The 25,086-nt window shown below is 47.7% G+C and overlaps 1 protein-coding gene across 3 annotated transcripts in view; it reads left to right on the plus strand.

Moving 5' to 3' along the window:
- LOC142584592 (protein 5NUC-like) overlaps window positions 1-25,086 on the plus strand; it is a 761,070-nt gene that overhangs the window by 356,582 nt on the left and 379,402 nt on the right. For 2 of the 3 annotated variants that reach the window (XM_075694708.1, XM_075694710.1), the window contains exon 4: window positions 468-671. The exons of the other annotated variant lie outside the window; for it this stretch is intronic. In XM_075694708.1, the coding sequence (XP_075550823.1) occupies window positions 468-671 (204 nt within the window). The remainder of the gene's footprint in view (window positions 1-467; window positions 672-25,086) is intronic. 3 annotated transcript variants of the gene reach the window in all.

Consider the following 25,086-nt stretch of genomic DNA (forward strand, 5'->3'; position numbering starts at 1 on the left):
CGCAACACTCGTCGATAAGTACTAATAACGTCTGTGAGGTACTGCTGCACATCGTCCTTCGTAGAGTTTAACCGTCTTCATTCCTAAGGGCCGTTTGCGAATGTTTAGTTGGAGCTTACACGGTTTCTGAATGTTTTAGGGGCGCTTTTCTCTCTTTTGCGAATGCTGTGCGCCGAACATTCGCTTGTAGCTTAAATTTTCGCTTCCACTCGCTCACTCGCGATCCCTTTTTTTTTTGCCGGAATTCGCTCCATCTAAGGAGCACTGTTTCTTCATGTAATCCCAATGTCTCGATGATCTCGCTGCTACAGCGGTTCACAAGAGTAATTGCGAACGTAGGCCAATGACGGACAGTTGCTGTGAAGTGAGAACCTTGCAGCAATAAGCGCCGTCATCTTTCAGCAAGTCGTAGTGCGGGCAGGTTGCAGTAGCGTACATGGTGGCCCCCACGTGGTATGGTTGTGCAGGGAGGGTTCGCTTCACGGACGAAGTGGAGTGCATCCGGCGGGAGGCGCAGAGGTTGCGGCGCGAGGAAGGCGTGCACGTGATCATCGCCATGGGCCACTCGGGTGTGCCTCGGGACGTGGAGATATGCGAGCGAGTGCCCGAGGTCAGCCTCGTCGTCGGCGGCCACACGCACACGTTCCTCTACTCGGGACCTACGACGGATGGTGAGTGCGCGATTGAAACAACCGAACATTCCTAAACGTTTATGTGATTCATTGTTTCCTCCTGAGACACTTTTCTAGTATCAGTAGCTCAAGTGCCCGCAAAGCGCACAAGGACGCATTCTAATGGACGCTTTATTTTTTACCTTTTGCTTACAGCCGCGAGCGCAGATGCATATGCACACCATTTGTAGCATGAATTATTTTCAGAAGGATCGGCTTTTTTTTAGTTACTGCTACTAATGCATGCATGATATCCTTGATACATGTAATGGACACTAAAGCTTCGCCTTTTTATATTTTCAGCTGGTGTGTAAAGCCACTCTTGTTCTCAAGGTGATGTTTTATGCTTTCGAAAGTATTAGAATTACAGTTGAAACTCAATTTAACGAAGTCATGACCACGCTCGAATTATTTCGTTCAATGAGGACGTTCGTAATATCGACAAAGAAATTTTTTGTTCCTTCCCAACAGAAAATTATAACGTAGCGACCCGCAAAGGCTACCGCGGCATTGTATTTGTCGCTTATCCAGCCATCTGTCGCATAAACCATGAAATAAAGAAGCAATACCACCACCCCTACCGAGGTGGTGTTGAGGCCGCTGTTCCGTGCATAGGCACAGCTTGCAGCCTCGCCAAAATAAAGATAGGGTTGCGACCATGGCGCCTAGATATTTTAGCGCGATAGCCTTACAGCGCATGCTCGAAGGAGAACGTGTGTGTGTCAAAATTAGGAAGAAATCACAGCTTTTTTACTCACTTATTTCAGAAAAAGCTTGCTTAAATCAAGTTCGGCCCAGTTTCTTTCGTTAATTTGGGTTGATCATAACACTGAACCTTGTGTGTACCTGCCGGGGAAGGTGAAGTTCTTAGTTAGAACGGGAACTTGGTAAAATCGGGTTTCGTTAGATCGAGATCTAACATGATTCACTCGTGAGCAGTGTACATGTGCTATAGTTATTTGTGCCTCGTCATTCACTAGAAAAAGGACCGCAGGCATTTCCCGCAAGACATGTAAAATTTTATTCCAGGAGGATACAGGGATGACCGCGGAAGTAAGATGCAATTTTATAGCGCACGAGCTACAGGCCATAGAGCGCCAAATCAATTGTTATTTTGTCACCACAAGTCGAAAAACGTGAGTGGGAAAATTTGGCAGGAAATTAGCCTAAAACAATGCTGTATCTCCCGTAATCGACAGTAGATGCAAGCGTGAAATGAATACCAGCAAAGTAGGTTGGTTGGAATAATTACGACCATTGCTCCTCGCGAGCGTCCGTGGCGCGCCGGTCGCTGCCGCAGCGTGGCGCCATCGCCCCGGGGGACACGGAACCCGCGAACCGCGGGCGTCGAAAAAGAGCATCCCGCCTCAGAGCCAAAAAATGACATTCGAGTGTATCGTGCACTGCATTTGCCTTTTGGAAATAACAAATAAATCTTCAGCGTGCTAGAAGCTACAGATTGAGTGACATTGTGAACAAACATTAGGAAAGACTCGGAAGCAAAATTTTTTCTAACTTGTTTGGGCAGTAACGAGCCTACGTAATGCGGTCCTTTACAGAGGGTTGGGGTCCAGAGACCGCATTTTCTTACGTTTTGACTGGTTGCCCAGATGATTTCCTTTTGTTCTGGCAACGGTGCCGGGATGTCCTTGTCTAATTGCCCGAATAGCTCTGGCTTAATTTTTTTTGGCTCAAAGTCACTTGAAGGTCGCCAAAAAGGGGAGCTAAGAGCATTTCATGCTTAATAACTATACCTATAAATAATTTATGATAATATGAGAATGACTATACGCAGTCCGGCAGATTGGCGACTGAGAGTAAAATTAAGCCTTGCCATAGAATGAAATATTAATTCATTGTCATTAGGCGATGAGACGTCAGATTAGCTATGCCATACCTCAGTGCATACTTGCAGGAGACTAACGTACACCGCGACCAATTTGACCACCGCAGTAATAATAGAAGAGCGACCATCTTGCTATAAGTGGCTGACAATTAGGGTGTGTAATTTCTTATGCAAAAAAGGTGAGGCGGGCAACTTTTGCGGCATCCATCTTCTTCACCTAATCTTGCGCCAAGCGACCCGTTCCTGTTTCCCGATATGAAATCACCACTTTGTGGTCGCCAATTTGAAGACGGAGAGGATGTCATTTTCCAAATGGAGCAGTTGTTTCCGACCAAAGCGGGGGACTTGAACAAGGAGGGCTTAAAACAGGTGAAGAAACGCTGACAAAAATGTTTGACTCTGCAAGGAGACTACGTGGAGAAGAACTAACTTTGATCAATGCAAGTGACTATTGTCTGTTTCTTTTTTATTTGAAATAAAGCTTTTGGATACCCCATCATATGTCACCGTAATATAGAAGTTAATTACGGTTGGTGATTACGTAAGTCCTAAATGCATTTTTTTTTAGTGTTCTGTTGTATAGCTTATCTACCTTATCTTTTGTATTTTTGTTGAATATTGTTGCTTTTTCATTCTTTGTGTAACTCGCACATGTATTTATGTCGGGAAAAGAAATGTTCATGCCCGTCTGCTAGGCTCTCGGCTGAGAGCGGCAGTATTGTAAAATAAATAAATAAATTCCAGGCTAAGCTTGTTTTCTGGGATGGTTAGTAGGAGTCGCTTATGATAGTCGTTATGAAAACTTTTTCTCAACCATAAAAAAAGAAGCATTCAGCTATTAGCAGTATTTAGCATAGAAGCATAAAAGAAGCATTTAGCAGTAACCGTGACCAAAACGCGTTAGCATTACGCCGAACTTCATTTAGTTCACTGGTTGATAATTTGAAGCCTCTTAACCACAATGAAAATGTCGTTTACAACTCACACGACGTACGTCCCACCTCTTCGAGAAACGAAGTGCAACTGACAGTGATACGGGGAAGACATCCGTCAGTGGTTCTGTCTGTTTTTAAAGTTCTCATCGATCTACTGCGTAATTAGATTGCGTGCGCGACAAGAATGGTGGCATGCATTCTGGCGCTAGTGACAGAGTGCATATACACATATACACTCTTCTAAACGTTTCCCCTATCCCCTCTATGCCTTTACCACGACACCTAGTTCCTATCTTCTCACAGATGCACTTTTTTCCACTTTGACACTCTTAATAGGAGCATTAACGCTTAATATTATTACGCGAACGAAGGATTAAGAGAGACTATTTACAAAATATATTTACAAAGGATAACTGCAGCGCTGGCAAGTTCAGCCGACAGCTCGAGAGCCAGAGAGCGTTCGTCGTCTTTGTCGGGGCGCCCGCTTCCATCGTCCACAAGAAACACGCAATATGCATGTATCATCCTCCCCGGTGGCAGAAATACCGGTGATAACAGGCGAGTAATATGGTTTGAGGCGTGCGACATGCACAACGTCAGTGTAATTCGGGGCAGATCAGGCACTGGTACTGACTGGGGCGATTTCGTACGTAACTGGAGTCACGGCACGCAGCACTCGATATGGGCCTGTGTACCAAACAGGGAGTTTTTCTGACAGGCCAGCGTGACGAGTCGGGGACCACAGGAGTACCAGATATCCATGCGAAAAATGGACGGCTCTGTGTGGGCGGTCGTACAAACGCTGCTTCTCTTGGGAGGTCAGGAGGCGAGCGCGGGCAATTTCGCGTGCTTGGACTGCCACGGTGATGGCGTCGAGTGCATGCTCGCTGGTCCCTGCTGTGGCGGATGGAAGGGATGCGTCCAGTGGCAATGTGGGTTCTCGGCCGAACAACAGAAAGAACGGGGAATGACCGGCAGTGTCCTGACGCGAAGAATTATATGCAACACTGACATATGGTAGGGGAAGGTTCCAATGAGTATGGTAGGCTGAGACTTACATTGCAGGCATGTCTGTTAGGGTGCGATTCAGACGCTCCGTGAGACCATTAGTCTGTGGATGGTAAGACGTAGTTAGCTTGTGCTTGGTTGAGCAGGACTGCAGGATGTCGGCGATGAACTTAAAAGGAAATGTCCGAACATGGTCTGTGAGCAGTTCGAGTGGAGCACCATGCGGCAGAATCACGTCGCCTAAAAGAAAATTGGCGACACCTGTGGCGCAGCTTGTTTGAAGCGCTCTGGTGATGGCGTAGCGCGTGGCCTAATCTGTCGCCACAGCGGCCCACTTGTTGTCAGACGTAGACAGAGGGAAAGGGCCACGTAAGACCAAGATAACGGAAGAGAATGGCTCCGAAGGAATGTCGAGTGGTTGAAGGCATCCGGCAGGGAGCGTCGATGGTGTTTTTCGGCGCTGGCATTTCTAATACGCCGCAAACGTATTTCCGCACGGAGCGGGCAAGGCCGGGCCAAACGAAGCGTCGGCGAATCCGGCCGTAGGTGCGGGAGACGCCAAGGTGACCTGCAGTAGCTGACCGGAGGTTCTTCATAATGATGAGCAGCAGGGCAGGACCGTCGGGTCTGACATTGTGAGACCATCCAGGAGAACAAACAGATGAAGGGACGAATCAGAAGGTGAAGATTCCAAGCCATCGACGATGGTGCGCAAGGTGGCATCAGGTCGTTGCTCATCGGCAGCTTATAGCAGCTGAGAAACGGAGAAAACGCAAACATAGGCATCGGGGTCAGGGGCCGCGGATGGTTCCTCCACTGAATAGCGTGATAAACAGTCTGTGTCTTGAAGTAATCAGCCCGACTGGTGTACTACTGCATAGGAATATTCTTAGAGCCGCAGAGCCCAGCAACCAAGCTGGCCGGTAGGATCTTTCAATGAGGAAAGCCAGCAGAGCATGATGTGGTCCGTGATTACCGAGAAGTGCGTGCCATACAAGTACGGGCGGAATTTGGAAACCGCCCAGACGAGAGCCAGGCATTCACGATCTGTAATCGAATGGTTGCGCTCCGCTTCTGTGAAGAGGCGGCTAGCGTAGGCGATAACACGATCTTGAACCTATTGGCGCTGGGCTAAGGCGGCACCGATACCGTGACCACTGGCATCAGTACGCACCTCTGTAGAAGACGGGTCAAAGAGGGCTAGCATAGGTGGATTGGTGAGAATGTTGGTGAGGTGGGCAAACGCGGCAGTTTGAGCGGGGCCCCGTGTAAACTGTACGTACTTCTTTAGAAGATCAGTAATTGGTCGGGCATTCGCTGCGAAGTCTTTAACGAAGCCGTGATGGAGTGTATAAGCGTGACTGAACGAGAATGTAGAAAGAAACAGATACACAGAGACAGCGCCAACGAAATAGCCCGCCAACTTGTATTAACCAAGTTTAACAAAGCGTCGGAAGTAGGAACGGAGTCCTAAAAAACACAAAACTTCAAACGTCTTTGACAGACTGAGGTATAGGAAGAGACGTGACAGCACGAATTTTCTCCGGGTCTGGTTGAATACCGCAAGCGTCGACGAGGTGGCCCAGTATTGTAACCTTCCGACGACTGAAGTGACACTTGGATGAATTTGGTTGTAGCCCAGCCTCGCGGAAGACTTGAAGAACAGCTGACAAGCGCTCAAGGCGTGCCTCAAACGTAGGCGAAATTACGAGAACGTCGTCTTGGTAGCAGAAGCATGTTGACCATTTGAACCCTTGAAGGAAAGAGTCCATCATACGTTCGAACGTTGCTGGGACGTTGGATAGACCGAATGGCATAACGTTGAATTGATATAGACCATCAGGGGTGACGAACGCGGTCTTCTCTTGGTCCTTTCCATCCACAGAAATTTGCTAATAACCAGACCGAAGGTCTATTGATGAAAAGTAGTTGGCACCGTGGATACGATCGAGGGCGTCGTCAATGCGAGGCAAGAGGTAGATGTCTTTCTTGGTAGTTAATCATCAATCAAGTTTATTTTCATTCTGTCAAAAATACAGAAAGGACTGTGACAAATAGCTGTTTGTCAGAATAGCTTGACTAGGTCACAGCCCCATAGAAACATTTCGGAGCGGTAACAGCACTACCGTTCAATAAATCAAAAATTGGAACAGGCAGCATAGTACTATAAGGCAAACACTAAGGTATGGAAATGTGAAATTAATGCAGAAAAGTTAAAGCAGTTTTTGCAATCTTCATAAAATAAATACCAACAGTTTCTTTTAAAAAAATGAATATGTGAAATGCTATCAAATTGCAAATGTCTAGATTAAATACATTGAAACTAGAGGGAAAGAAACAGTGCAGAAATCAACTTGTTACAAACAGTTGCATACAACCAGATGAAACAATTCGATACGATAATGGATTCCATAAATTAGACAAGGTTTGTAATAAAAGAAGTGTTAAGTAGTAGAAATCTCAGAGCTATACATCACTGTATATAACTTGCGCATATCCTGATAGGAACATTCAAACAAGTCAAAATTGTTCAGCTCATAGTGATTCAGAAGGGAGGGAAGGGTGTGAGACAAGTGCTCTTTTCTGGAGTTAAATCGTCCTGTCTCTACTTCCCAATTTTCTTCATGACGCGTGGTATAATTCCAATGCCTAATTCTTAAATTGTCCAAAACACGCAAATTTGTTATGTTTTTACGAGTTTCTAATTTGAATTTCCTGCCTAACGTATAATTGTATGGCGTAGTTTAAATATTCCTGAACTGCAGAATAAAACATTAGTAGATGCCGCAGAATTCGCATTGAAAATATGCTTAATACATTTTTTATGAACCAAGTATATTTGATTAAGATTAGTGACCGTCATTGTGCCCCATACTAGTTGGCAATAATTTAAACGAGTGCTAAAGAGCGAGTGATAGAGCAAAAGCTTGATTCCTTTTGGAAGTAAGTATCGGAGCCAACGAGTAACACCTGTCACCTGAGCTAATTTTTGCAGGATATGTCTTACGTAGTTATCCCAGCCCATATTCGCGGAAAAAAATATGCCCAGACATTTAAAAGTGTCAACTCTTTTAATAGTGCGAGTACTCAGTACTATGTCTTCCTGGTGGAATAATTTTACGTTTTTATTTATTTAGAGAGTACCTACATTGCCATAAAGGCATTATGTAGGGAGGAACCAAATATAACCAGTAATATAGAAAAGCTTTTGGACAGATATACTCACAAACAGAAGCACTGCAATCGCTTTTAGAAAAAGGCATACAAGTAATGTGAAAAAACAGGTTTCAAGATATATAACACATACATTTGTTTGACAAGAGTGCCGTTACAGGGTAGAATTTGACACATTTACTATATCATTTGATAAACTGTTCCGTTGCATAATTGATTTGGGGAAAGAAGATTAGTAAAAAGTGTTTGTTCTGCAGTTATAGGCTGATATCTTTTTGTTTTTATCACAGCAATTCGATATGTAACCTGGTTCCAGGAGATAGTTATAGCGATTAATACCTCTCTGTCTGTTATATATTCGGAGCAATAGTTTGAGCCTTAACTTCAGCCTACGCTTATGTAGTCGATCCCATCCTAAAGTGGCCTTCATTTCGGAAACGCTAGAGTACGGGCGGTAATTATTGCAAACAAACTTTAGTGTTTGGTTCTGTAGTTTTTCCAGCCTACGAATGAGGTAATCTTGATCGGGATCCCATATTACACAAGCATAATCAAGTATTGTTCTGACATGTAAGAAGTATAATGTTTCTTTAACTTCGCGTGTTGATTGATTGATTGATTGATTGATTGAGTAACTTTTATTTTACAGTCCTGCAGAACGCGTATTAGCACGTCGCGGGCCGCTCCCACGTCGGGACCGACAGGCCTAGCCTGCCAGCCGCATCGTGGGTCTGCTGGACAGCCCAACGTTGCTCAGCCAGGAGTGGGTTGCGGAGGGCCGCCTCCCACCTAGCTGAGCTGAGGTCAGGGCTTGCTGTAGAGATACATCCCCAGAGCATGTGCGAAAGTGTTGATCTATCCCCGCAAGCAGGGCACGCGTCATCAGTGTAAATCTCTGGATATATCGCATGTAACGCGAACAGGTTCGGATAGGTTTCTGTCTGCAACAGTCTGAATGTCAGTGCCTGAGGCCTAGTGAGCTTGGGGTGATGAGGAGGGTATTCTCGCCGCGAGCGATAGAAGTGTTTAAGAAGTTCGTTATAAGTGGCAGGCGCGTCCCTACCATGCGTAACTCTCTCTTCGGCCGTTACAGCGCAAGCGCGGTCAGTCAGTGCGCGCGCGGCAGCGTGGGCCGTCTCATTGAGGTTCGTGGGGACACCCGCCATGTGCCCAACGTGGGCTGGGAACCAAGTAAGCAAGTGATACTTGATTCTATCCGGACCTGCCTTATGAAGCAGCCCAAAAGCCTGTTCTGAGATCACTCCGCACTGAAATGCCCAAATGGCCAACCGTGAGTCACTGTAGATGACGTCGCCGCTGTCATCAAGCATCGTCAAGGCAATGGCCACCTGCTCGGCTATCGCCGGATCTCCGGTTCGTACAGATGCACAGTTCGTGAGTCGCTGTTTGGAATCCACCACTACTGCAGAAAAGGAGCACCCCTTCCGATATGCGGCCGCGTCAACAAAGCAGGCTCTACGCCCCTCTGTCTGGATCTGTTTGAGTATGGTTGAAGCTCTTGCTTTCCTTCTACCCTTGTTATATTCAGGGTGTACATTTCTTGGTATCGGCGATACGGAGATCAAATCTCGTATGTCCCGTGGTAACTGGCATTTTCTTGGTGCTTCTGCAGATGGTGGGTTGCCGAGCTCTTGTAATATCCTCCTACCGGCGGCGGTCGTGGAGAGTCTGGCAAGTTGCGCTCTTTCCTGAGCCTCTGCAATCTCCTCCAGTGTGTTATGCACACGTAGCTGGAGGAGGCGATTGGTGTTGGTGAAGATCGGTATACCCAGGGCTCGCTTAGTTATTTTCCTGAGCAACGTGTTGAGTTTGTTCCTCTCTGCTCTTTGCCATCTGTGCATAGCCGCCAGGTAGGCAAAGTGGCAAAGCACAAAGGCGTTAATCAACCGTAACAGATTGTCTTCTTTAAGGCCATGATGGCGGTTAGCCACCTTTCGGATGAGACGTGCTGCGTTGTTCGTCTTGGTCGCGAGCTTGATTATCGTTTGCGCGTTAGAGCCAGTAGATTCGACTACCATGCCGAGTATTCTTATTGCGTCAACCTAGGAATCTTGTCTCCCTTGCCCGTGCGAAGACAAATGGTGCTGTCAGACAGTGGTCTCCAGCCCATGGGCTTACGACCTCTCCTTAAGGGGCGGTAGAGTAAAAGCTCTGACTTCTCAGCCGAACAGTTTAATCCCGTGGGTCGAAGATAGCCCTCCGTGACCTCGATGGCCTCCTGTAACGCACTCTCAACCTGTCCGTCACTTCCTCCAACACACCAAATGGTAATGTCATCCGCATAGAAGGTATGCCTGATGCCCTCGACTCGTGAGAGTGTTCTGGAAAGCCCGATCATGGTCAGGTTAAACAAAGTGGGCGAGATCACCGAGCCCTGTGGAGTGCCCCTTGTTCCAAGCTCCACCTCTTCCGCGATCATGTCTCCTGCGCGGAGAGTCGCTCTTCTTCGGTGCAAAAATGACCTGACGTAACAATGGAATCTTACGCCCAGACCAAGCTCGGATATCGATTGGAGTATAAATTGATGAGCTATCTTATCGAAAGCCTTCTCCAAATCTAATCCAAGGATGGCCCGAGTGTCCCGCGTGTCATTGTCGATTTTCTGACTCTTTATGAGCTTCATGGCATCCTGTGTGGACAGACCTGCCCTGAAACCAATCATCGTGGGGGGGGGGGGTAGAGTTCCTTGTGTTCGATGAACCGCGTGAGCCTCTTGAGTATGACATGTTCCGCGACCTTGCCTACGCAGGATGTGAGCGATATTGGTCGTAAGTTGTCCAGGCTTGATGATTTGCCAGGTTTGGGGATCAGTACTGTAAGTGCCCGCTTCAATGCTTCCGGGACCTTGCCTTCTTTCTATGTCTCGTTGATGACTTCTGTCAGGTATTCTATCGAGTGATCGTCCAGGTTACGGAGGGTCCCATTTGTGATGCCGTCGGGACCAGGAGCAGACTTGCTATTAAGCTCATGCAGCGCCCTCCTAACCTCTTCCGTGCTGATGTCTGCATCCAGCTCGGAGTTGGGTGGCGCAAGGTAGTCTGCGTAGGCGACCGATGTCCCTTGCCGGGGACCAACAGGGAGGTACTTCTCCACCAGGCTCCGCAGGACTTCCTCCGTGGTCTTGGTTCGTGTGGCTGTATGCAGGAGCTTCGCCATCACATGCTGCTGGTTGGACCTTGTGTTGGTGTCGTCCAGAAGATGCTTTAAAAGATTCCAGTTTCGACCATTCCGCATTTGACCATCAACTGAGTTGCACACCTCGTCCCATTGTTGCTTTGAGAGGGTGTGGCAGTACACCTCTGTGGTTCTATCGAGTTCAGCAATCTTTTTGCGTAGTCTGCGATTTACCCGTTGGCCCTTCCATCGATTGAGGAGTGACTGCTTAGCGTCTAGTAGATGGGCTAGGCGACTATCCATCTTTTCCATGGGAAGGTCCGTGCATATTTTGTGAGTGTTACTCTTGATATCTTCCCTGATCTGGTCCATCCACTGTTCAAGGCTCAGTCTGGTGGTTGGAGGTTGGCGCTCATTCCTTATCTTGCCGAACTTGTCCCAATCCGTGAAGAACTCCTTCGGCCTCTTAGGTGTTGTTGGAAAGTGTGTAGCGAGGATATACTTATCGCTGCCAAGATGAACAGCAGTGTTAGTCCATTGCGCCTTTGACAAATTCTTGACGAACGCTAAATCCGGAGTCGAGTCCCTGCACGAAGATGTTCCCATTCTGGTCGGAAAAGACTTATCAGTGACGAGCGTAAGGTCCAAGTCTGTAGCATTCTGCCATAACTCCTTTCCCTTGACCGTGTTGTACATGTAGCCCCACGCGTAGTGCGGGGCATTGAAGTCCCCGGCTATCACCAAAGGATTAGTCCCGGCGAGGTTGATTGCCTTCCTTAGAAGCGCTTTGAAACGCTGGCGAAGGTCATTGGGGCTACTATACACGTTAAGAATGAAAACGCTCTGGCGTCTCAATCGGCCTGGTATGATTTCTATCATCACATGCTCTGCCTTACAGGTGGCCATCCCCAGGTCGTGAGCGATATATGTGAGCTTACGACTTACAGGGGTGCATACACCTCTCCTCCCAGTTTGACCAAGAATCGATTAATATCCCGACAAATTGACTTCAGCACATAAGGTTTCTTAAATAAGGATTACATGTGGTTTTTCGGAATTGCTGCGAATGTACTGCTGCAGAGGCGCTTTCTTCTTAAGAAAGCCCCTGCAGCTCCTTTGCCAAATGCGAAAAGATTCATTCGAGCCCGCCATCTTGTTGCTGTCTACTTTTGTCCCCATATTCTGCGGATGAATTGTCCCCAGTTATGGGGGACCCAATGGCAGTATGTGGTACGACATTCACGCTAGGACCAGGGATTGGCAACATTACGTTCTCTAGGAACGATTCTATTTTGGACACACGTTTGTTCGTACTTTCAGCTTGAAAGGCCATCTCGCTTTGTATCTGGGAGACCTTCTCCGCCAGTTGCCTTACGCTGTCACTTAGCGCTGAAAACATTTCGTGAATTTCTGACCTTGCGCGTCCCGGAAGACTATCCTGCTCACAAGCCACTGCTCGTTTTTTAGAGGGTCTCGCCTCATCTTGTTCGCCCTCCGCTATAGGAACCTCCATAGGTTGGGGTGTTTCCAACGGAGCGGACGCAGGCGGAGGAAGCGTTCCTCTCGCGTGTTTGATCTCCGCGATTTCGGACGTAAGCTTTTTCATAACCTCCCTCATATTCGCATTCTCGCGTTCAAGTTGTGCTATTTTATGCGCGATTCCTGTCGCATGCTCTGAGGATTCCCCCGACCTCACCTCTGCCTGTCCTCCACGGATAATGTCAGCCCAGGTGGTTGGTCTCGACGATCCAGGAATTGGTCCTGTCTGGTGCCCTCTGGGTCTGGAAATGGACCTGGTGCGGCTGTCGGGCCTAATGCGGCTTCCGGAATTGATGCGTGTTCTCATCCCTCTAGACGCTGTCCGTCCTCTGGATCTGGAGAGCCCCCGGGATATGGAGCACCCACGGGATCTGGATCGCCCTCTGGATTGGGAACGGCCTCGGGTGCCGGATGGGGCAGATGAGTCCGTTTCTTGAGAGCGTGGGTGCCTTTCACCGGAGATAGCTGGAAAGTGTTGCTCATCCTTCAAGGGTGGGGATGGCTTGCTTCTTTCCTCGCGCTCAGCGTTGCGAGCGCGTTCTCCTCTTCTGCGTCGAACTACGTACGGCGTCTCGAAGCGTTTCTTGCATTTCTTAGCTGCGGTCAGGTGGGCCTCGCCGCATAACTTGCATTTTGGATCGCAGCTGTGTTGTTCATCGGGATTGGTTGCTCCACAACCCCTGCATACCACTTCCTCTGGTGACGGGCAGACATCGGAGGGGTGTCGAAGGCGTCCGCAGGTGTAACAAACATCCATCTGTTTGTGGTAAAGCGTGCACCTGATCAGAGCGCCCCCATACGCAACGTAATTTGGGACCTTATATCCCTCGAATAACACCACCACAGTTCCAGTATTCTTGATTCGTTTGGCACCGAACGCGAGTGGATTTCTCCGGTTGACGATCTTCCTGTCAATGACCTCAGGTCCGTCCTCGATTGCGATGCGCCGAATTACCCCCTTGCAAGTGGCGTGCGGCGCAGCAACATACGCGCTCACCTCATGCTGCTTCCCGGCGACTGTAATGTTCTCCACAGCGGCGTAACGAACCGCGTGTTCGTGACTAGATGTGCTGATCACCATCACTTCTTGCATCGGATTGGGGCACATAGTGTCCCATTCTCTTTCCGTCGTACTGATACAAGTTGCAGCACATATGGCTTCTGCGCCCACTGTTGGGCCAGCCTTAGTAATACTCAGTCCGCCTCTGGGTCTGACCACAATCTTCATTTCGTCCTTTGGTAGTGGTGGCATCTTGCTGCCCCGAATAATCTTGCTTTTAGCTTCTTTATATCTATTTCGGTCCGGCAGCGTATCTTGGCCGTCAGGGTGGGCCGCGGACGAGTTTGTGCCAAGACGCCCGGAAGCGTTCTTGTAAACGCGCCGTTTGGCGACCGTTATCCAGCCAGAATCTTTCCCAAAACCTTCGGGGGCTAAATCGTCCCCATCGTCTTCACTCTCCATCGCACAAAAAGCGGTGAACTAGCGCCTACAGGCTAACGCAGGCCAGCGGCAGCAGCCCAGCGTCTCGTCGAGACCGGCGCCGTTGCGTTTAGCGTTAGGGTTAGCACTCAGTCAGGCGTGGTCGGCACAAGATCGGCGATAGATGTTCAGAAACTCCACCCACCTCCAAAAAACGTGTTCCACGTGTTCGGTTGAACTTCACTGAAATAATGCACGCAATGTTCACGGGCCACCACTTCATAAACCTCCAAGAGATCGAGAAAAAGCAGGAGCCGATCGGAGCGCGTCCGACCTACTCGGCGTCCTCTTCCTCTTCCAACTTCGCGTGTTGCCTGTTTAATATTTCTGCGAATAAAATGCAACATCCTATTATCTTTTGCCGTGACAGTGTAAATCTGTTTATGCCAAGGGAGTGATTCGCTAAAATAGACTCCAAGTACTTGTGTTCCGACTGTATGTCGATAAGCGTGCCATTGATGTTATATCAACGGTCCCTCATGATAAATTAATCCTAAAACTTGAAAATGCAGGAATCCCTCAGATGTTTATCTCTTGGATTTCTGCTTATTTGTCTAACCGGAAACAATTCGTTGACATAAATGGCGAAAAATCGGGCTGCCTTCCGGTCACATCGGGTGTTCCCCAGGGCAGTGTGCTCGGTCCTCTTCTTTTTGTTCTATATAATAATGATATTGTTAACACGGTTGAACGTGGTGTACAGATTCGCTTATTTGCCGATGATTGTGTGCTCTTTAAAGATATTGTTTCTCTCCATGGTCAAACTAGTTTATGTTGTAGTTTAAATAATATTCTTGCGTGGTGTGGGGTGCTGGGGAATGACACTAAACACAGATAAAAGCGTACTACTGCATATGACACATAAGAAACCACCCCTGCTTTATACATATAAGTTAGGTCGATCACCTCTTCATGAATCACTAGCTATAAATACCTAGGAGTGACCCTTAACGATTCACTATCATGGAATGATCACATAACTAACACTTGCGCTTCAGCCTTCAGAAAACTATGCCTGCTGAGACACAAACTTAAGAAAGCCCCACCTAACGTTAAAATGCTATGCTACATCCCTCTAATTAGACCTAAGCTCGAATATGGTTGCACAGTTTGGGATCCATACACAAAAACTAATATCAATAGTCTAGAGAGAATTCAGAGAAAAGCGGTCAGATTTATATTTAACAAATTTTCCAGATGGGGGGGGGGGCTGATTCCCCCACCGAACTTGTGAAAATTAACAACCTTGAACCACTCGAACTTAGAAGAAAAAAACAGAGACTGGAATTCCTTAAACTACTTCACACTAACAATTTATCCCTTGACCCATCTGAACATTTATCGCAGTTATCGACCAGAACTACACGCCACCGCAGACATGATGCATTAACACCTTACTTTGCAAGAACAAACATATATAGGTTTTTTTTTTCCTCGAACTGTAACCAATTGGAATTGTATAAATTGAATCCACTTCCTAATCTTGTTTTTCATTGTTCTGTTTGTTTTGTCAATCTAATTTTCTTTGTATGTACCATATGTCGCGCTCCTGCTGGGACCACGTGCCCGCAGTATTCAATAAATAAAAATAAGATAACAAAATATCGGTGCTGAAATTTCGATAATTTTCTGGAAAAACTTACGCTTCTGCACTTTTTTATATTTAAATTCATGTTCCATTTTTAACACCAGATTTGGCACTACCTTATCTAAATCTGTTTGCAATGTATCTATGTCGCCTTCAGTGGTAATTTCTCTGTAAATCACACAGTCATCAGCCAATAGTTTTATGAGTGATGTAATTAGTTCGACTATGTCATTTATGTAGATTGAAAAATAACAAGGGGCCCAGTACGCTTCCCTGAGGAACGCCCAAAGAAATAGTCATTGGTGAAGATTCGGCGTTGTTTAGGACGACAGACTGGGTTCTTCCGTTTAGGTAGTTTCCTATCCAATTTTGAGCGTTTTAGTTTATATATAATGCATCAAGCTTTACATCTAAGAGCTTATGGGACACAATATCAAAAGCGTTTTGAAAATCAATAAAAACCGCGTCTACCTGACTATTGCTATCAATGGCTTTAGATAAGAAGTGCTTGAATTCTATTAATTGTGTGTTGCAGGAATAACCTTTTCGGAATCCATGCTGGGAAGCTGTAAAGAAAGCGTTTGAGTCAAGGAATGCAGATATGTTACTATAAAAATCTGTTGGATTATTTTGCAACATATCGCCGTTAGTGAAATCGGCCTATATTTTTCTCTGAGTTTTCTATCGCCCGATTTAAAAACTGGTGTCACGCTTGCCATTTTCCAATCTTGGGAAATGAGGCCTGTTTCGAAGGAAAGCTTATAAATGATCATTAACTACGGAGAAATGATGCTATGACACTCTGTAAGGACCACTGGGGATATTGCATCAGGTCCAATTGCTTTTGTGTCATTTAAATGCTGTAATAAAGTATCGACGCCACTGACATCAAATTCAGCGTCTGGCATCACATCGCCGTGATTGGCGTTGTTCAAAACACAAGTCTCTCCAGCAGATACTAGCGAAAACACAGATTGGTAGTACTGGTTGAAGCATTCCGCCCTCTGAGAGTCTGACGTCATGGTTTTGCCGTCAATAGTTTAAGCTGGTATTGATATGTCTTCTTTTCGATATTGTTTTACACATTTCCAATAATATTTTGGGTTTTCTCTCAAGTCCTTGTTTAATTTAACAAAGAAGGTATCTTTGGCAGATTTAATTGTTCCTTTTAATAGATTATTTATCTCTTGCAAGCGTTTCTGATTTGCCAGAGTGGTGTCGGCAGAAAACGTTTTATACGTTCATCTTGCTTTCCTTGCCCACCGTGGTTGCTCAGTGGCTATGGTGCTGGGCTGCTGAGCACGAGGTCGCGGGATCGAATCCCGGCCACGGCGACCATATTTCGATGGGGGCGAAAACACCCGTGTGCTTATATTTAGGTGCACGTTAAATAACCCCAGGTGGTCAAACTTTCCGGAGTCCTCCACTACGGCGTGCCTCATAATCAGAAAGTGGTTTTGGCACGCAGAACCCCATAATCAAAATTAAATTGCTTTCCTTATAAGTTTACGTTAAACCAAGGTTTTTGTTTTTTTCGTTGCTGCAGGTACCTGCATGGAACATGAATTTCGACTAGTTCAAATTTTTTGTCCCGAAATGCTGACCACAAAGTTAACGCGCAGGGTGCGTTTGACAGATACTGGAAAGTAGGAAAGAAACTTTCAAGTTCGGTCCTGATAGCGGCACAGTCTCCTCTGTCGTAGCAGTACACTTTTCTTTGTGGAATTTGCGCCATCCGTACTCGCTGTATGTTAAGTTCTATGACAACTGCCCTGTCGTCACTAATACCTGGGCAAACAGCAACTTTTGATATTATGTTCGGCTCATTGCAAAGTACTAAGTCTAAAATTGCGTTTTCTCGCGTAGGTTCCAGTACGTACTGCTGCAATCCATTTATTCGGAGCAGTTCTTCGCAGTCTGTGTAAATAGGGAACCTATTTCCAGCCGCAAATCCAGCATTCCAGTTGAAGTCTGGCAAACTGAAATCCCCCCCTAGAAATACGCTATTAGGCACAAGAGATAGCATCTCAGACAGCAATCCGAATGAGTCGCTGCTGCCGGGTTGGAGGTAGAATGTCCCGTACACTACGGTGTTTCCGTTAGGTCATTTCACAAGGCACCAGGCAGACTCAGAATTGTTTTCAAATAAAATTTGTGTACTTCACAATGTATTTGATATCAAAATGAATACTCCCCCGCCATGTCCATGCCTATCTTTCCGATAGACAGTAAAACAGGTCGGGAAAAATTTATGCATTAGATATACACTCTTGTCTAACCATGGTTCGGGGCTCATCACGATCTGAGGTTTAAAAGTGGCTACTAAAGACATGAAGTTATCGACTTTGTTCTGTATGCTGCGACAATTTACAAGCAGGACAGAGAGCCACTCATGCTGCGAGCAACGTGCTGGGTTATCTTTCAGAGGAACGGAATTCCGGATGCGTCATTCGCCTCTCCAGTCGCGCATGCGCCTGAAGTTGAACTGGCATCCGCATATCACTATCCCAGACAAACGTTTGCCCATTGATGATCAATTTATCATAACTCAAGCCAACACGATTTTCTGTGTTTTCTCTTTTTTCCTTCGCATAATTCCAAAGCTGACGTCTTTTTTCTTGTACGGCTCGGCTGAAATCTTCAGAGATGCTGTAAGAAGTGCCTTTTAGTCTGCAACCGTTTTTAAAGACGTTTTCACTAGCGTTCCACCTTAAACGACACTCTTAAAAGCATAACATTGCTGGAGCGATCAAACTCAGTTCCACTTAGGTAAGTGACCTGGTACATGGAGAAGCGTGAGTTTTTGCCGTAACGAGCGTCGTGCACCAGTCGCTCTGGCTTGGCTGGTCCTTTATATGGCCAGCGTGCAGCGCAACCGGAAAGGTGCCCCGATGCGCAGATTCTATTTTGGTGTGTGGGAGATCGTACACGATTTCCTGCAAATAATCTTGCGGGCCGTGTAATACACGGGCAGATGATTGCAGATCAGTTCCAGCAGCCTCTGGCTAAGGTTTGGTGAAGCCATGTTCTACCACCCAGTCGACGTTCACCACGACAGCGAAGAATCCGAGCAGCACCTGGTACATGAAGACGCGTGAGTTTGTGCCGAAAAGAGCGTCGTGCCTCCATCGGAATACAACAGATTTTCTTTTATTTTCGGTAATACGCATAGCATTTGCTCCTGACCATCTCTCTAGCGTTTTCATTGTGTGATCACAAGTTCTTATAAGCTCGTCAATATCATACCCTGGAGAGGTATGCTGGTATCATCAGCATGTATTATGTATTTGGCCTCGCAATTAATATTTACAATGTCATTAAGATAGGTGTCACATAATAGTGGACCTAGAACACTGCCCTAGGGCACTCCACGCAGCAAAGGTTTCATTCCGGAAATAGAGTCGCTTAACTGAACGACCTGCTGTCTGTTTGATAGATAAGAGTCAAGCGTTAAGGCTTGTCCACGAATACTATAGCAATGCAATTTCTTTAACAATATTTTGTAGTTTACTAAATGAAAGGCCATGCGGTTTAGATATCGATCATCTACGCAGAAACGCCATGTGCCATCTTTCTTTTTAACAAGCACCACGGGCGACGCCCAAGGGCTCGACGAAGGTTCAACGATTACTTTGGCAAGCATCTTGGTCAATTTATCATGAATAACCTTACGCTTTGAAGCAGAAACACGATATGGCCGGCTATGAATAAGGCTGGCCTCACCAGTATTTATGTGATGCCTAAAAATTGAAGTCTGGCGAAATTGGCGTTTATTGAGGTCGACGTTGTCGTGGTAGGAAACCAGAAGGCGACACAGAGCTGATGCTTGTTCTGGCAATAGGTCCGCAGAAATCATGCGACGAAGTGTTGCTTCAGGGCAAATAGCATCCTGTGGACATGGTGAAGAATCTGAGCCGACGTCTACTGAAAACGTCGTGACGTGGTCATCTCCTATACACGCAGCGTTGCAACCGATATTCCTTGGGGTATAACTTCCTTTGTCAGGCTAAAATTGACGAAGGGAAGGGGGGGTGGGCATGTCCGGTTATGGGCGACGGTGACGACGGAGTGAAGCACAGTGATATTGCGCATCAAAAGCACACCAGGAACAGGTGTGGCGACACAGTCACCATCGGGCACAGGAAAAGATGATACCCCATCGACGAAAATCAAAGCTTTCGGCGGCAGGCGGACGAAGGCTGCCGTACTAAAGTTTTTCGGCAGCTCGGCACGAATATGCGCGAGTACAGGAAGTTCGAAGCAAAGGGTACCGGCAGAACAGCGGATCAAAGCTGAATGCGCCGTAAGAAAGTCGAGTCCAAGGATTAGGTCATTGGGACAATTGGTCAGCACTGTAAAAAAATTGGCAATGGCTTAGCTCCGCTATGCCAGGATATACGTAGCGTAAAGGTACGGTTAAGCTTGGATAATCTCTTGCCTTGCTTGCTAACCTTAGCTTATCCTGCTATGGCCTTGCTCACAAATGTGGCCAAACGGATTGTTCAAAAAGTCCGAGAGGAAGAGTGTAGATGCACTCGCACTTTCACCGAGTTTCATAGCATGTCCAGTGCACCGATGAATCTTGGGATCATCTGTGACACTCTCTTGATCCTGCCTCTGTTGTTGGGAGGCCATAGCACGGCGTTGAGCTTCTTGGCGACGTCTTCTCGCTAGGCGTTTTTCGCGTTGCTCCGGTTTCTCGACCGCACGTTTTCCCTTGACACGCTCGTTCTTTCGACGCTCGACGGCCAACTGCCAAGCGACAAGCTCGGTGTCTAAATTTATTTATTTATTTACAGATACTGCTGTCTCAATACATGAGACATAGCAGGAGTGGATACACCAGACACAAGATCAAAACAACATACAATGAATTTGAAACGTATATGGAAAATGTGGTTACACAATTCTTTCAAAAACTCTTCATTAGGTTCTTCCCGCAAGGAACCAGCTAGGTTGTTCCAAATTTCAACAGTGCTTGGAAAAAATGGATACTTGAAACAATTTACAAAAGACTGGAAAGGAACAATATTAAGTGGGTGTGAACGGCGCGGGGCGCGCACAGCGGGATGAGTGAAGGAAATCGGGGCATGAATAATTGCAATGAATTGAAATGAATAATTTAGGTTTTCCAGTATTTTGCGCCAACTGGCAGTGGCTAGACTCTCCTTAACCTCCATGTCGAGCGCGCTGCAGCAACCGTCCCTCCCACGCATTTATACGCACGGTGCGCCCTGTTCGCGCATGCGGATTGCCGCGCCGTGCCGCAATCGTAAATGCAGCACTGGGCGCAGACCGGACCGGCGCGGAGACTGCGATGTGGATGGATGGATGGATGTTATGCGCGTCCCCTTTGGAACCGGCTGGTGGGTTGCGACACCAAGCTCTTGCAATTATACTGCCTAATTTCATACCTAGCTTAAACAATAACAAAGGAAAAAAAGAACGCTATGAACTACCACACCCAAATTTTCTGATCCCGTATTGCGAACTGTGGTTTGTACGTCTCCGTCTTTTGTCGTTTCCCTACTTTTCTTCCACCAATCCTCCGATCGCCTCTTACTAATGCCCATTGCGGACATGTTTACCACTGCTCCCACTGAACCCAAGGGCTTCAAGGAGGCCAGTGGTGCCTAAATGGAGCGCTGGGTAGACGTTTTCACATTCCCATAAAACAGGCTCCATAATTTCCCTTGCTTTACCACAGCAATCACATGCTTCCTCTTCCTTCTTATATCTCGCTTTACAGGTGCGTGTTCTAAGGCATTCCGATCTCGCTTCGAAAAGTAATGAGCTTCCCTTTGAGTTATGATAAATGGTTTCTTTCCTGATTTTGTTCTTTTCTCTTAAATAGTAACTCATGGCAGGTTTCTCTTCCACTGCCGCCACCCATGAGATTATTTCAGCCTCTCTGACTTTCCGCTTGACCTTCTTTGTTGCTGTGTTGCCCACCCTACAGGCCGCATACTTGCTGGTACGCTTCCTAGTTATTTTCCTCCACTGTGAATCAATCTTTTTCCTGTACAGATACCTGAACGCTCTCCCAGCCCATTTACTTTCTTCCATATTCCTCAGCCGTTCTTCATACTCAATTACTGCGACCTTCCCACACTTCAAAACTAGTCACGCCCATATCACCCTGCACAGCTTCATTTGTAGTATTCCCGTGAGCGCCCAATGCGAGGCGAGCCACTGACCTCTGGTTCCCGTCGAGTCCTGATTGATTGAGTCCTGTGATTGATTTATAGCAAACAACCGCATTTCTAAAAGTAAATCCTGGAACCATTACACCTTTCCACATACCTCGGAGGACCTCGTACCTATTGAAACCGCATAGCTCTCTGTGCTTCATTATGGTTCAATTTCTCTTCCACTTCACTGTTGTTGTTTTGTTCTGTGTTTCCTTACATCTATTGCCTTCGTTTATCGATATACCAAAGTGTTTATATTCTGTTACCCGAGGTATTTCCTGGCCCTGTATCGCCACTGTCTGTTCACTGTTTTCATTAAATACCATAACACCTGATTTTGTAACACTAAATTTCAAACCTAATTTGTTGCCTTCCTCTTCAGAGATATTAGCCAGACGTTGCAAATCACTTTGCTTGTTAGTTAGCAACATAATGTCGTCCGCATAAAATAAACCTGGGAGCTGCTGCTCTAGTACTGTACCCGCCTGTTTGTATGAGATATTAAACCCACTATTACTTCCACGTACATCGTAAACAATATATTACCATGTACATCATAAACAGCAGCAGGGATAAAGTCACACCTCTGGAATGCTCCGCAGTCGGCGGCGGCGAGGCGCGCGCGCTGGCTCAACGCACGCCGGTGTTGGCTGGCTGCAGCCGCGGCGGCTGCGAGGGCGACGCGGTTGCGCCTCTCGTTACGTCACGCGGCTCTCGCGCATGCGCAGTATGGCAGGCGCACAAGCACGCGAAGCTCGGCTCCAACCCGCGTAGTGTAGCTTTACGCTACAAAAGAACAGGAACGTGGCGGTCGGCGATGCCCATACGGGAAGTACGCATCCCAGTGACATCAACAGTGCTGCCATCGGCCACGCGTACGGCTCGTGCAGTAGTAAGCGTGAGAACCTCCATAAGGCGACGACGGATGTTGCAACTCATCATGGATACCTGGGCTCCAATGTCAGCGCCGCCAAAGGGACACCGTCGACGTGAGCATCAAGTTGTGGTTCGTTGGGAGGGTCAATGGAGGATTTCGACACGACGAAGATAATTCAGCGCTACTTCGAGCAGCTGCATGGTCTAGTTTTCCGTCCGGGGTGTGTTGGGGGGGGGAGGAGGGGGGAGTTAGTTTATAACTGGTCGTAGACGAATAGCGGCGTGGCTGGGGCGATGGAGACCCACGGCGCTGAGGTGACGGCGAGCGGGCAGGACAACTGTCATCGACGGACACATCAGAGGTAGGAGGCATACGGCGAGGCGAGTAACGGGGCGGGTCGGCATATTGACGTGGAGACGGCGAAAAGGATCTCGAATACGGCGACGACCAGGAGGTGTCGCCGTGGCAAGCGATATGGCCAATGCGGAGGCGACGGAAGCAAATGGGCTTGTCGTCCAGAGTTCTGCAGTCGGTAGGGTTGCGGTATCTGGGAGGGCAATACATATCGCTTTGAGGCGTAGCTGTCCGCACCGGTCGGGTGTCAGGTCGGGAGACGTAGCAGGCAGCTGAAAAACCGAGGTTTCCAAATTCTTGCCGCACAACTGCCTGAATGAGTGAGATCGCTGGGGCTGGTTTGTCAATGGTGGGGCCAAATGGGCGTGGATGGAACGGCGCAGGACGTGAAGCCTCGAGCTCGCGGCGAACAATACGTGTGACGTGCTCATTTTAAGGGTGGTGAAGCGGTAAGCTCGACGCAAGACGACGTCGCAGCCGTGTTAGGGAGCCGGGAAACTGTGAACTGATGCGGCGTCTTTTAGTGAGCTCAACGCGGCGGCATTCCTTGACAATGACGTCGATGGTGGACACAATGTTGAAGACCCGCAAGTTGAACGCGTCATCTGTGATCCCTTTGAGTACGTGGCCGACTTCGTCAACCTCGCAATTTTCTCGTCGACTTTCCGGCAAAGAACGAGACTGAACTCATGTAGCAAGCCCATTTCTAGCAGCCAGCTGCCGACCGGTGGGCTTTCCGAAGAGGTCGCTTAGCTTCTCCTTCAAAGCATCCCAGCTAGAGATCTTGTCCTCGTGTGCCCGGAACCAGACACGATCTTGGAATTCCGCCAGAACTAGAATAGGACACTCGCTAGCAGAATGGTAGGGTCCCAGCGGTTGTTTCGGCCAACACGCTCATACAGGCTGAGCCAGTCCTCAAGGTCGACATTATCTTGGCCGGAGAATATTACAGGATTGCGGGGATTGGTAACCGTAACGTACGTTGTTGTGGGGGTCGCAGGAGTAAAAGTAGACGAGGTGCCGTCACCGGGAGCCATGGCGGAAAGCAGGACGGTGCGGCCGCTTCGGAGCTCCGTGGCGAGGACGGGGAATGGACACCCTCTACCAAAATGTTACGCAATTGAAGGATTAAGAACTGGGGACTGCAGAAGAGTACGCATTTGGGCTGGTTGGTACTAGATTATGAGCAGTAAAAACAGCGCTAAAGAACTGGACGAGGAGAGGGACACAGACAACAGCGCTGTTGTCTGTGTCCCTCGCCGCGTCCTGTTGTTTAGCGCTGTTTTTACTGCTCGTAAGTGGGGACTATTTAAAAAGTACATTTACAAATCATAACTGCAGCGCTGGTCACTTCAGTCGACAGCTCGAGAGCCAGAGAGCATTCGTCGTCTTTGTCGGGGCGCCCACGTCCATCGTCCACAACAAACACGCAATATGCATGTACCAATATCGCGTCAACTGGAATACTTCGACGAGATTGAGATAATATCGCCGAATGGTTTTGGTTGTCTGTCGCAAGAGTTCTTTTGACTCTTGGCGTGTTATAATCGAAAAGGGTTCTGACACTGTGGGTTCGAGGGAGGCGCGGCTAGTTATGGCGTTGGTTACGGCACTTTTCATGAGACAAAATTACTGGGTTTCTGTCAGCGCCATTCCTCACCTCCACTATGTCTATGTGATAAAAAAGTTGATGACGGCTGGCGATTAGTTAAGTCTTTAATTCATTCCAGGTAATGATTAAGCTTATTTCCTGCAACAAGTTGCAGGGTGTTGGAATCGCACCGCAGGCGCGAGTTGTTGGGAACTCGGCGCTGACGCCCGTTGTTGCACCTGGGTCGCAAGCCCCAAGGGTAGCGTTGGCCTGGCGGCCTGGGGTACAACTGGAAGCATCCGAAGGTCCCGGCAAAGCATGAGTCGACTGGTAACAACAAAACAACTTGTTTATTCTAACATCGCAAAGAGTTGGCGGTCAGGTCGACCGAAGTAGAGAGACGGGAGAGCACGTGACTCAACAGATGAAATCGGAGCCTCCTTTTTGGCGTCCGGGGGCAGCTGCTTTTATACTCTCGCAGTTGAGGGCAAGAAGGAACCCCTCTATAGACGAGCACGTGACTGTGCCGCTCGGGCACAAAGGGATAAGGTGGCGCAGCCGTCGTGTCGGCGCCACTCGGGCACAATGGGAAGAGGTGGCGCAGCTGTCGTGTCGGCGCCGGTCAGACCCCCTCGCTTCACAGTTGTTGGGAGCTCCTCTCCCCGGCTGCCGCGCTTCGACAAGCGTGGGCACCAAT

The sequence above is a fragment of the Dermacentor variabilis genome, chromosome 6, assembly GCF_050947875.1.
Source record: "Dermacentor variabilis isolate Ectoservices chromosome 6, ASM5094787v1, whole genome shotgun sequence".
Classification (NCBI taxonomy): Eukaryota; Metazoa; Arthropoda; class Arachnida; order Ixodida; family Ixodidae; genus Dermacentor; species Dermacentor variabilis.